The sequence below is a fragment of the Topomyia yanbarensis genome, chromosome 2 (genome assembly GCF_030247195.1).
Source record: "Topomyia yanbarensis strain Yona2022 chromosome 2, ASM3024719v1, whole genome shotgun sequence".
In the NCBI taxonomy this organism is placed as follows: domain Eukaryota; kingdom Metazoa; phylum Arthropoda; class Insecta; order Diptera; family Culicidae; genus Topomyia; species Topomyia yanbarensis.
In genome coordinates, this window is record NC_080671.1 from 451042123 (window position 1) to 451056055 (window position 13933).

General features: G+C 37.1%; 1 protein-coding gene across 1 annotated transcript in view; it reads right to left on the reverse strand.

Annotated features, from left to right (window-relative positions):
- Positions 1-2553: 2553 nt before the first annotated feature.
- Positions 2554-13933, reverse strand: part of LOC131685787 (YLP motif-containing protein 1-like) — a 41402-nt gene continuing 30022 nt past the window's right edge. The window contains exons 3-4 of the mRNA XM_058969736.1: positions 5218-5269; positions 2554-3502 (exon numbers count right to left, since the gene is read on the reverse strand). Of these exons, the coding sequence (XP_058825719.1) occupies positions 3216-3502; positions 5218-5269 (339 nt within the window). The 3' untranslated portion in view covers positions 2554-3215. The remainder of the gene's footprint in view (positions 3503-5217; positions 5270-13933) is intronic.

The window sequence follows — 13933 nt, forward strand, 5'->3', positions numbered from 1 at the left end:
TTGCTTCTGCTTCACTAACCTATCCGATATTTTCCATATAAAAGTTGATGAAATGAAGAAATTTGTAATTAACGGTAGTTTTGCAGCTGTTTCGATCCTAGTTCTCAGATCGAGAGGTAATGATTGTCATTGGAGATTGCCAGCTACTTCTTTTAAAATTGGCAATGGCGTAGGGAAGTTACTTGGGATCGTTGATGTTTCTACTTTACTTCAACGACGTGTGTTTAGTGCGAAAAACCCCTCATCGGTCCTACACAGATGATTTCAGAATATTTCGTCCCCTAAATTAATGATTGCCAATTTTTTCAACAACATCATGTAACCTTCGCTGATGGTTTTGTAACAAGAACGGCGTGCGTGTAAATCCGTAAAAAGAGCTCGGTGATCGAATTGTCATGAGACTTTTTGGCTGAGCTGAACTGTTTTACTGCCGAAACTCTACCTACCAGAACCTAGAACCACGGACATAACACTTAGCTTCGCCCTCTTTAACAGTCGTTTTTAATATATTTGTAGTTGGGGCTGTGGCCACATTTGAAATTATGGCGCCACTGACATATGAACAAGCTTATGGGGGATAGACCACTAGTGAAAAATTACTCCCAAACCTGAGGGGTAACCCACCAGTAAATGAATGTTTGGGACCGTGATAAAAAGGTGGAGCTGGTGTTCTGTGAAAATTGACGGATCGATGTTTTTGAGGGAATTCCCTCATCGTGTTATGTCTGTTAGTCTGTGCTAGAACCTTTTAGCTGCCGCAAACCTGGGGAGAAGACACAATCGATTAAGAGGTGATGGAGGGTGGTAACCCCTTTGGACTGTCCTGGTTTTTGACTCGCTGGATATGGTCACCCTATTCTAATGTAGTTAAAAGAGAGCAATGCAATGTATATTTTTTGAGTTAAAAGCATCTTAAACGGTTACACGGTGTGCCCTAAAACCGTTATTGACCCAAAAAATGACCATCAATTTGGCATACGGCATTCGAAAGGCACAGTGTCCAAGTATCTTCTCAGTGAATATCAAAATGATCCATCGAGCGAATCGAGAGATATGGCGATTTGATGTTTTATGACACGTTTTCATAAGGCTACCGCCGCAGGTTTGGTCTGATCTTTACAAACAAAAATACAGTATTCAAGCATATCCCCAGAAAATTCGAAAATATTTCATTGATGGAATCCAAAGTTATAGCGATTTGAATTTGTATGCGGTCATCGATGTGTTTTCTACAAGACTTCTAGCGTGAATCCATGTTTGTCCATTGATTATGTAGAGTATTTATATGGCGCTTTGAAGCGCGCCTCATCTATGAGGCATTTTGACTCGAAATGTCGTGTTTCCAAAAATGACTTTCCCGTGATCACGATTGCCGAAAAACTACTCAACCGATTTTTGTTTTTTCAATTGTACGTCATTAATTTTTCTCGTCCCCCAAAATACCATTTTTATAGATAAATTTCTGTTTTCTAGATAAGAATTTTAAATGCAATTTTTCAGAGCTCAAAACATCGATTTTTTCAGATTCGGATGAAACTTTTTAGCTTTTACCTGTTGGGAGAAAAAGTATTTTTCTCTGGCAATAAAACTATTTTTACTCAAGAGAAAATGCGTATTTTTGCAATCCTAAATATAACAAAATATTGTAACCGTCATTTGTATAATAGAACTATAGGAGAATGAGTTACAGGGTATGCACCCTTCTCTAAAAAATACTATGCGCTGAAAAAAAATGTAATATTTTTCAAGAAATTAGAAATTTATTACACCTTATCACCATGAATCTTTGGAATTTAATAGAATGAAGAAATTTGCCGTTAACTGTATTACCAGTAGTAAATGATAGGGGAATACAAGGAAAAGTGTTAAATTGGTGTTCATTTCTTGTCTTATTGGTGCTAGTGATCACTGGACTTTTTAGTTAAATACCAAGTCACCAAATGTTGCGCTGATACATTTACGAAAGCAAAAAATGTCACGTAAGACTTTCTCTCTTTTGCAGACAACATCAACTATTACTTACGGAATAGTAGTGCTGTGGAAAGCGCGTTGAACTAGTCTGAAAATAATGGTATTTTCGTTTTTAACATTGAACTACACCGATAGAGTCGGTGGTACACTCATTCGATCGTGAGTGTTATATTCTCTTCTTCACGCCTCATCGGTGTAGTACCACGCAAAAAACGAAAACCCTGTATGATTTAATATATCAATACTTACCACGAATATCGGTTCCCACTGACGAGATCGAAATGGTGAATGAGAGGAATTGATCGGCCAAGTTTGAAGAGGATAGTGCTCTTACAAACGTTCCGTAGCACTTTGTGCGTAACTAACGGGCTGAGGTCATCTTAGCACTCTGCTTCCTGCTATGTAACTTTTTCGGGATTGTAAGCCACTAGGATGCGGGTCACTTGGTTAATTGGAGTCTTCTGGAAAACGAGGCGTTTTTTGTCATTCCCATCGAAACGGGGATCAATTTCAGAATGAATATTAAACCAACTGTATCGGGCGTTAAAAGCAGTTAGGGATTTCGGACATAAAACAACGCAATTTCTTGCACTAGTTACATTATTCCATATTCATTAGCATATTTCATAGTTTCCCTCATAATGTAATATTTAGATAAGAAACGTTTACTTAGAAATGTAGTTTAATCCATACAATCGATTATATAAATTGCATATCTTTCAATGTATTCATTCGTTATGGGTTATCATCAACGTAAGTTTAGATTATTACTATAAATTAAATACACATGTCTCTAAAAAAATCATGAACCAACTTACTGCCGGTTCGGTTTTATCAAAATATGCATGTAGTCGTGCAATGTATACTAGAACATGACCTGTACTACAACGTGTTTAAACATTCTAGAGTCAATGTATTCAAACCAGGGAGAAAGTATATGTGGATACCTTTTAAACTCAAACTTTTGTTAGTGTATATTCGTACCATTATCATTACAACATATGTTGGAGGAGCTCTCATAGACCATGCCATTAAATTTCCCCACCTTCGGTCGTTATTTGCATAAAGTTTTGAGTTACATGTTTACTAAGGGATATCATTATCTTATCCAGTATAAAAAACATATTTCCTTAACAGTTACCTAAGTGGATAATATATCTACCAATTGAAGCGCACTCACCTAAAAGAAGCCACGGTACCCATTGGCTGCTGACACGCCTGGACCGAAAATCTCTGTTTGCCGCTTAAAAATTTCTGCGCACGCGCTCGATATACTTGGTTCTGGTGAGCGCACTGCCACCATCGGTCGGATCCATCATCCGGGACCAATCGGTAACGCCGACCACGAAGCCCATCTGGCGCATCTTCCGTTGCGCCTTACGTTCCTCGATGTCCGCCCAGCGTACGCGCTTCTTTCCGGATGACGATCCGCCGTAGTCTTCGTCCGCCGCAAAATCGTTATCGTCCAGCTGGAGGAAGTCCTCTATCGTCGGTGGGCGACGCGGTGGCTTGCTGGTGCCATCCAGACGGGCTGCCAACGGCGCAAAGGAAGAACGGAATTAGAATATCCCAACGAAAGTACAGGCAAGCGGTTTTTGTTTGTAAACAGAGATATTTTTTCTAGAGAAAAATCATTTTCAAGGAACGAAAGCAGAGGCGACGTGTCGGTACGTTCAACCTGTTCATTGAACAGGTAAGCGAAATCTGATGACCCGAAACCCATTTTTAGTTAATCCTCCGGAAGTCGCGCAAATGGCACACTGAACGAGTAGTCGCAGCTGCTCTAAGATGATTTCGCTAGATTTTCAGAGCAGCGTGCACTCAGTGCACTAGCGCGACTGCCGGAAGGTTAAAATAAAACAACAACAGCAGCACGCAAATTCATTTATAGGAAAGTTCGACAATTTGATCCGAACGATCAATCAACCCATCATATCAAACAGGTTAATTTCAAAAAAATCTGTCTTCCCATGATCGGTTCAACCTCAAACATGCACGCATCTCGTAGTCTCACCGCATGCTCTAGAATGGATAGAGCAGCTGCATGAGCGACGGCTGGAACAGTAGCGTGAGTGTCATATGCGACGGCTTTTTCTATTTCATTTTGCACCGGTTCAAGTCAAATATTGAACCAGTGTTCATTGGTGCGATGTCCATATGGGCGTTAGAGTTGTGTGCAAACGAGAGTGGCTTATAATGTTTAAGCGCGTGTCGCCGTACGTTCATAACAGTCGGTCGAACGCATGTTTTCTTTGGTAGCCTAAACAAATGTTGGTGCACTTGGGGCATATTGGTTTTAGGCGTGTATGTATTTCGTTGGTTCAACGATAATAATGAACCGTCTACTTTTACTCCAAAGAAATTGTTTTCTCTTTGCATTTACATGTTGAAAACTTGTCTACTGAGAGTGAAAAATGGACATAAATTCAAATCAAGGGTTGTTCGAATGATTTCGCGTTTATTGTAATAATGAACGGGTTGATGTTGGATGTCTCATGCCAACGATATTTTACGAGAAAAATATTGTTTTCTGGATTCAACGAATTGCATGAGGCACATTCAAATTTCTATGCCATTTGAAAGAATTGGAGGGAAGCCGGATGACAAATATTTCAATCATTCTTATACAGAACGACGATTATTTCTTGGTGTGTAGAACATAAGATTCTACATTTAAAGTTAAGTCATATCATGTCATGATTTATAAATATTCAATGATAGATTTACAAATATTCGAATTCATTGAGTGAAAATTGATCATATTCAATATTCAAACGTATCAAAGTAGGCCCTGGCACAATATAAGCGTTTTCAGCCGTTCAAAAAGAGCTTCGATTATTTTAACTCTATTCGATCATACTTTTATTCATGATTGTTTTTCTTAAATTTTACTTCAGATATCTTTTAAATTGCTCGCTTCTCGAGTATGTTATATATTTTTCATTCTTTTAAGCATTCTACAAGACGTTTGTTTGACAATTTACCGGTGGGCTTTGGCAACAAATGTGTTTTACTCAGCTCTTTCGAACAGAGAATCCCATCAACCCGAGTAACGTCAGAAGAGATAAACAAGAAATAATCAGTTGATCTAAAACGTCTCATGCAGTCAAATTAAAGATGATTGTGACGTTTTGTGGGCCTTTGTGATATATTGAACAGGTTGACGGTGAAACCACGCGTCGCCTCTGAACGAAAGTTACATTTACGTGTGGGTGTGGGATTGATAGAATATTGAATGATACCAACCTAAATTCTGCTCGGTCGTATCGGTGTCCCATTTGCTCGCGAAAAATCCAAGCTAGATAGGTATTTGCCAATAGGTTCATAGATTAAAATCGGTCGACGTGGCGTTCCGTCGCTAACGCTATTTGATGTGATATATTTGCTCGGTTTCGATTCGTAACGGGGGTATCAACAATGCTACAAGCATTACAGAACGGATGAGGCAATCAGATAACCCAACCCACCTCTTGGAGTCTTTTTGGGCGAATCGATTTATGTACGAGATGGTGTACCAGTATGAGTAGTAGAAACGAGGAACCACAGTAAGAATGCACTAAAATTCTGACGCCGCAAGCGTACCCCGAATTTCGAATTCACACTGACAATTCGCGATGGACAGTTACAAATTAACCTTATTCTACGTTACGACAGATTTTGACTGTTTAATTGTCTTTGAAAAGTGAATTCCGTTACTTCGAAAGCAAGAAGACTGCAGAAAACCTGACCACAGAGATAACATGAAATGCTTAGATATGGGACAAGCTATCAAGGGCGTTAAAGTGTAATTATGAACGATAAAAGCATATTTTTATTGTTGGCATTGTACTACAGTGGAGTTACATCGACTATACTCATTGGAATTCGTAGATATTATAGATTTACTGCACCATGTGTGAAAACGAAAACGCTATGAATCCGTCAAATTGTACGCATCAGAATGAATGGCGCCTACTATTGCGCACTTCTCACAAACCTGCACTCCGCACTTTCAAAGTGAGAGTGATCAAACTGCTACTGAAAACTGCGTGCTATCAAAACACATGTATTTCAAGTGATAGAGATGTTTTTCTCATAGACAGACCAGTTGAACTAACCAGTCTATGAGAAGAATTAAATAGAAGAATAGTAAGTGCGCGCAGTGCGGTTAGAATCCAGTTTTTAGTGCCACAAGCAAGATTGATAGACAAAGCTTTGGGAGCCTTCTGAAAAGAGATTACAACTACTAGAGGTCACATGTCGCTGTTAGCACTGATAATTTATAATCTCGCTCTTCCATATGCTAGGTCCACTAGTTTGACACATATTGCCCCGGGTGCACACATGTCAAAATAATGGGATACAATATGCTAGAGCGAGACCCCATGTTTCAGTCCATGAGTACATGAAGACAGTAGCGCTTTGCTCCCTCTAGTAGTAATAATCTTTTTTGCCCTCTGTCATAGAAATCGTTGATGCTACCAGATTGTATAAAAAGAGAGTGGAAAACTGTCAAAAATGAAACAATATTTAACTCACAGCGTCATTCCAGACGAACGAACGTTCTATCAAATGTATGAATTTGAGAGACTGTTTATTCGTTTGGAATGACACTGACAGATAATCACGGTTCATTTTTTGCCAGTTACATACACTACGGATACAATTATTGAGTTATTAGATGTCAATGTGTACGGCCATATAAGCAACCGAAAATAAAAATAGCAAAGTGTATCGATTTTGTTGGCTATTTTCGGCAAATTTGAGACTAAGAGAAACGAAAGCAATGAAATTGAAAGACGGATCCCGAGCAAACGTAAAGTCCATAATAACCCCATACTCATGGGGTTGGGCATGGGTGTTTGAAATGGGTTCAGGCCACGAAAACACTATCGTCATGGTCCGGTATATCCCATAGAAAAACCATGCGTTGGTATATTTATGGGTTATTGAGACCATTTTATGGGGTTTTAATGGTTGTGAAAGTGGGCACGGACCATGTTCATGGTATTTTCAAGGGGCTGTGTGGTGTTTGAACCCATGAGTATTTGCTCGGGATAGGTATTCTAGAGCGAATCAGTTATAAACTTAGAACGGAAAACTAGAACTAGGCAGGCTCATATGGGCATGATCGAAAGAAAATGTGAAGAATTCTTTGCCTTCTGCAGAGTAGGAGTTGGGCGTTTCACCCAAGTCTACCGCATGGTCTATGGTAGAACATAACTCATCATCATGTTTTACCGCCGACGCCGGCTAACATAAACGCCGGTAAAACATGATGATGAGTTATGTTCTACCATAGACCATGCGGTAGACTTGGGTGAAACGCCCAACTCCTACTCTGCAGAAGGCAAAGAATTCTTCACATTTCCTTTCGATCGTGCCCATATGAGCCTGCCTAGTTCTAGTTTTCCGTTCTAAGTTTATAACTGATTCGCTCTAGAATACCTATCCGTCTTTCAATTTCATTGCTTTCGTTTCTCTTAGTCTCAAATTTGCCGAAAATAGCCAACAAAATCGATACAGTAGAACCTTGCGGCAATTAAAACATAGTAACACAAAAATAGCAAAGACATAAACCACGCTTCAGATTTGATTGTAAAACTTGGAAATAAACTTCAAGCGAACAACTCGGACTGAGATCCGTCAGCATAAGATGCGCTTGAAAAGTTCTAAATTGTAAAACTCGTAAAATAGGATGAACATCAAGTATAAGAACCGGATAAAAATAAATAATTCGTGTACAGGAGCTTCCGTATATTGTGACGTTCAAGATTAAAATTCGGCCAAACAAAACTACTTGGTAAGATCCGATTTTTATGCTCCCAGTCCGATTTTTATGCTTGAAGTTAATATCCAATTTTTAAACTTTTATATATTTGAAGCGGGTTTTACGAAGCACTTTGATTGCCAGTCGTTCATAAATGTATACGCAAAAAGAGTGTGTGTGAGATTTTCCAACTGATTTAAGCAAAATTTACACCTTTCCGATCCGATTCAGTGATTGCTCAGTACCATGCATGGACACCAATATTCTTTCATATGTTTTATGAACTTATCCAGCTGCGTTGGTATTGTGTCGTTGTGACGTTTGAATTGGGACGAAAACAAATCGTTTACACGGCGAATTGGAAGGAAAACAAATCGCTTCTTGGCTTGAAAAAAAAGGCGAGATCTCAGTGTGAGTATTTTAAACGTCAACATTCACATATGTCCGGTACGCATTTAAAGTGTGTAAAAGAATATTATTGTCCGTGCACAGTACTGGACCATCACTGTATCGGATCGGATAGGTGTAAATAGTGCTTTAACCTCATTTGTCAAAAATTCCACCCGATTTAATCTCAATCTCGCACTAACACAACTGCTCATAGATTAGTTCATAGTCGATATTACTGAAGCTGAATCTCTGAATAAAGACTCGAAATCTTAAACATTTGGTTACTATTTCACTGCAATGTTATCCAATCGAACACGAGAATTGTCAATGGCCCTCATTCGATAAGGATTCGAAAAAAATTCTCAATTCTAATACTATTGACAGCTCATCCCATCCCAAAGGAGTAATATTAACCTTCTTAGCAAAGTCACTTCCAACGTTTTATCATAACCCCCTATAAACTGAAGCGGTCGGTACGGTTGTCCTCGTTTCTTCCTCATTCAAGTTTCAAAACGATTCGTTGGTTGAATTGCTAGATAAATGAATAATTCAATTGCCGCATAATATTGCTAATAATCTTCAAACCCAACTCTGCACAGTAGGCCTGGCCGTTTTAATATTTGCGACATATTGTAATATGCTTCAAATATTAATGTTGACAAGAAAAACACTAAAGAATACCTTTTCAATACAGGCTGTGTAAGGGTTAGAATAGAATAGAATAGAATAGAATTCTAATACTTTTGACAGCTCTCGTGCTCGATTGAGACGACGCTAATTAAAAATTGGGATGATACTGACGGATTACAAAAAATTACGATGTCGAGCCTTTATTCAGGTTTTCAACATCGTTAGTCGATATTGGCTGGTTGTGCTATTTTGAATTCTGGCGTGTTTTTTTTTGTTTGTAAACGACCAATAAGCATACTGTCAAAATTCACTTTGAGAGAATATTTCGAACAAACCGTAACTCGCCGAGAATGGATGTTAACATTTTATGAAATAGACAAGTTTTCTTTTTCGTCTACTGCCGTGATTTATAAACGGTGATTAATGGTTTGTTTGGAATTTTCCATCAAAGCAAATTTTGACAGTATGCTTATTTGCCCTTTTTCAAAAAACGCGCGAGAGCTGTACTGCTTTTTAGATGGATAATAGTCAAGATCTAATATAGGAAAGTTCTAGCATGCATCATAACTTGCTATGTGTATGTATGTGTGACAATTCGTTGAACGTATGGTAGCGACGTCATCATTACCACGTTTTATGTAGTTTTAGTTCGGAATATGTATGCAGTCCTCATCTGTTGTTTAAGGGGGAGTAAGGGTTTCAGCGAAATAAAAAACACTTTTTTGCGATTTTTTTAGAACTTTGCATGAAGCGAATTTATCAAAACTTTTGTACATTATAGTGTATCATTTCAATAACATTGTCGATATTTTTGCATAGAAAAATTACAGAATGATAATGAAATGATACACTACAATGTACAAACGTTTTGATTAATTCGCTTCACGCAAAGTTCTAAAAATCGCAAAAGAATGTGTTTTTTTCACGCTGAAACCGTTGACCCGACCTCCCCCCCACCCCTAAAAATACGCACACTCAGATTTCACATGTTTATAATACCGTCCACCTCTCCCCAGAAGCAGTTTGTTTGCCTCCCAATTCATCGTGCAAACGATTTAAATGTCAAAATGACACACTACCAACACAGCTAAATCAGTTTAGAAAGTTAGGGACCATTTAAAACTACGTAACACTTTTAGGGGAGGAGGGGGTACGACAAATTGTGACATGTTGGGACATATGAGGGAGGGGGAGTAAGCTAGAACGCTACGTAACATATTTTTACTGAAGAAAAAAATTATAAGTTTTCTTACGTAATAGCGGAGGGGGAGTATGGAGAAATTTGTGCCGATTTCTTACATGGGGGAGGGGGATTCGATTTTGGGCTATTTTTGCGTTATGTAATTTATATGATCCCTCAACCACGCTATGTTTCATAGCGTTACTTTCCGAGCCACAGTTCAACCGGGGTGACAGTCACTGCGCTCTTTGCGTACTTAGATCGGCTGTTCTTAAGAAAAGCTGTGAACAGCTGATCAGCAACGGTAAACATTGAGCACAGCAAATGTCATTCCGGTCGAGCTGGGGTTCTGAAAGTAACGCTATGAAACTCAACGTGTTTCACACTTCATTGTGGTTTATGATTGAACGCCCGACATTCTTCTCTGTCAAACTAGCGTAAACAATTATTGCCCCAATAAGAGCTATGAAACGTATTACGAACAAGACGATGTAGACCACATTCATTGACTTTTATAGTAACACAGAGAATTATTCTATACTACTACGATCTCTTTCATGAAATCAGTGGTTGATCGACGTAAATAAAAAACTGAAAATAACAAACGGCAAACGTGATTACTCTATGCCGTGAAAATCCAACGTTAACCCACATCATATCTTGGAAAAAAAATTATATTATCTCTTTTGTACAAGAAAATAATGAACAACGTATTTTAGACACGGTATGTCGTCGCTGTTGTGCTATCTTATGACAAACGCCATTTTGGGGTAAACTGAGTTAGATATGCCACATTACTTGTCCAAAAAATCTCTACAAAGTGGCGTTTACAGAATTTTGACATTCTGCTTGGTTACTGAGATATAGCGAGAAACGTGCTGAGAAATTTTTAATTTTTTGCTTCAAATGACTGTGTCTGGGGATTGGCTCAAATTATCTCGATCAATAAGATGTTTTGTGTGTGAAACTACCTGATAAATACAATTGCATAATCATTTTTAAAACAGAAATGCAAGGACTGTGAGAAAAATGCAATTTAAGTTTTAAACTGGAAATATAGCATATTTGGCAACACTGTAACCAAAAATAACTATTTTTTCAAGATTCCCGGACTCACTTCCTTCAAAATGCATCTCATCGATTGTTTATAGACCAATTGAAGCCAAAGATATGAATAAAAGTTAATATTTGATGATTTTTTTTTCTATGGAAAATTTTCCATGCACGATTATGACACGCCCTACAAATTTTGTCATCAATACACACCTATGACACGTGTGAGACCGGCTTTTGTTTACATTTTTAATGAAAACTCGCAATGTAGTTAACCGATTTTCGTAATATTTGTGAGCTTAAGGCAGAATAGATAGCAGCATCAATTGTCTTCTTTGAATTGTTTATACCATTTATAAGTTTTAAGATATTCAATCTCAAATTTTAAAAATCGTTTTTCTTGAAATGTGCAAAATGGCGCTTGTCATAAGATAGCACAACAGCGGCGATGTGTGACTGTTCTGGAACAAACGGATATAAAGGAACCCTCGCGGAATAGACACTAAACATAATTATACTCCAGCATTTGTCACCAGAAAGCGATAATCCCCGACAAATAAAATTGAGCATTAAAGTGATCAAAAATAAGTTTTTCGTGCGACTGTGCCCCAACCGAATTTTGAAAATATAAGCAAAAACGCGAGATTTGAGCTATTTCTTTGATTGAAATTCCAACCGGAATTCCTGGCGCACAGGTCTCTAGAAAATATTGCCATTTTTATTGTTTCATTGAATTAATAAAATTATATTTCGTTTCGTTTATTTTTTATGCTTACTTCAAATGTAATAATCAGCACAATGGTCGAGATGTTCCGAAAATAGACATTTTTATGCTATTATTGAGCTTTTGTCACAAACACAATTTTAAAATGAATACACCCATTATGTTGCACAAAAACCTGAATTTCACATCAATACCTATTGATATGCATCATAAATTTTCATATTGGTGGTCAAACTTCCTCAATGAGGAATCCTTAATGCATCCAAACAATACTCATCCAGCAAAAAAAAATCTTTATTTTATCATTGTTGGTAATTTATAAACATTATTTAGTGAAAACCCAAGAAATTACTCAAATAAAACCCAAATAAAAAGTTTTGGACAATTTCTTTGGTCGCCACATTGAACCTAAGCATTTCTTATGAAAAACACTTTCTTTTCTTTATATTTCGAATTTAATTGAATAATTTATTTTTTTCCTAAATAATGTTTATGAATTATCAACAGCGTTTCAATATAAAGCTGAAGTTATTTTTGCTGAAAATGACTATTTTTTGGATGTATTAAACTGCGGAAGTTCGACCATCAATATGCACATTTATGATGCATATCAATTGACATGACATGACATGATGTGAAATACAGGTTTATGCATATAATGGCATTTTTTATTGTGATAAAAACTCAAAACATGCATAAAAATAGCGATTTTTGGCACCTTTTGACAATTGTGCTGATTATTACAAACTAAGTTAGCATAAATAAATATATAAATGAAACTCAATGAAACAAACAAATACCACTTTTCTAACATCTTGTACCCCGTCGTGCGTTGCAGCGACTTTCAACGAAATAGAAGTAAATCATAATTTGTTCCGAAGCGCCATCTGGCGAGCAGATAATCCCCAACCAATAGCACACAAACACGCTCCACAACAAATGTCTACTATGTATGAATTTTTACGGCAATCGGTTAGGCCTTTTGGGAGTCCATAAATATCATACATTTGTATGTGTAATTCAATGAAACAGTGAAAATGGCAATATATTCTAGTGGCTTGTGTCAGTGGTTCTAGTTTATAATATTCCACTGAAAGAAAACAGATTAAATTTCTTGTTATTGCTCATATTCATAAAAACCGGTTGAGACACTATCGTACAAAAAAACTTTTTTACCACTCCATTGAGCACACGTACACTGAAATGAACAATTTCAAATAACTTTAGGATTATGATTTAAAATAACTTTATGATTATCACCCGCTGAATCCAGATATTTTCCTAAAATGAATAGAAATAAGAATCTAGATTTCCTTTTAATTCTAGTAATTGGTAAAAGAAAATCTTGTCTCGTTTCATCTCTATTTATTTTCTGGTAAAAAGAAATTCTAGTGTTTCCACCATCCTGCTAACCAGCTCCGAATACCGTCATAGGCCAGTAGGTTCAAAAGATTGTAGTTACTTCTACAAACATTACCATTTAAAATTTGTAGTCCGGTTGTTTTCGAAAATATATTTTGCGGGTCACCCAGTTGACCGAATTCAATGAATTAATCAGTAATGAAATCATCGAAATAAAGATTCCTTGTAATTTTTTTTCGATTTGAAAGATTTTTTTTGCGTTTATTTTTTTATAAATTGTTTATAACCACATGGGAAAAAATCTGTCCTGGACCACTTTTTCATTATGAAAACACACTTTTGGTACTTTACAAAAAGTTATTCCACGCCGAATATCGAAGCGCACTGGTGGATGACGGGATGAGCGTGATGGGATTTTTCATTGAAAACCCCCGGGGTAGTGTATTGCACTGGTGTTGCATTTTCTAGCAGAAGAGCAGGCCACTAATCGTGTTTCATTCCCACTCCTGCTAGAAAGTGCAAAACCAGTGCAGTGCACTGCCCCGGTGTTTTCTATGATCTTTTATCAACCAATAACTTTGAGTTCAAAGCGACGACATCTACATTTCATACATCAATTGCAATTAATTAAGACTTATGGGAGAAACTTTTTTCAGGGAAAATATGCTATTGCATTGAACATTCACTGAATAAGCGAAAATACTCTATTTTTTCTTCACATCATAACTACATTCGAATTATATTTTTTGAGAATTTTCTATAAATTTAAGAAAACTCTGTTTCATATCCTACATTAGAAGCGTTTTATTAATATATAAAAATGAATATACCATCACTTTGAATTCAAAGTTATTAACTGAATAAAAGTTAACCA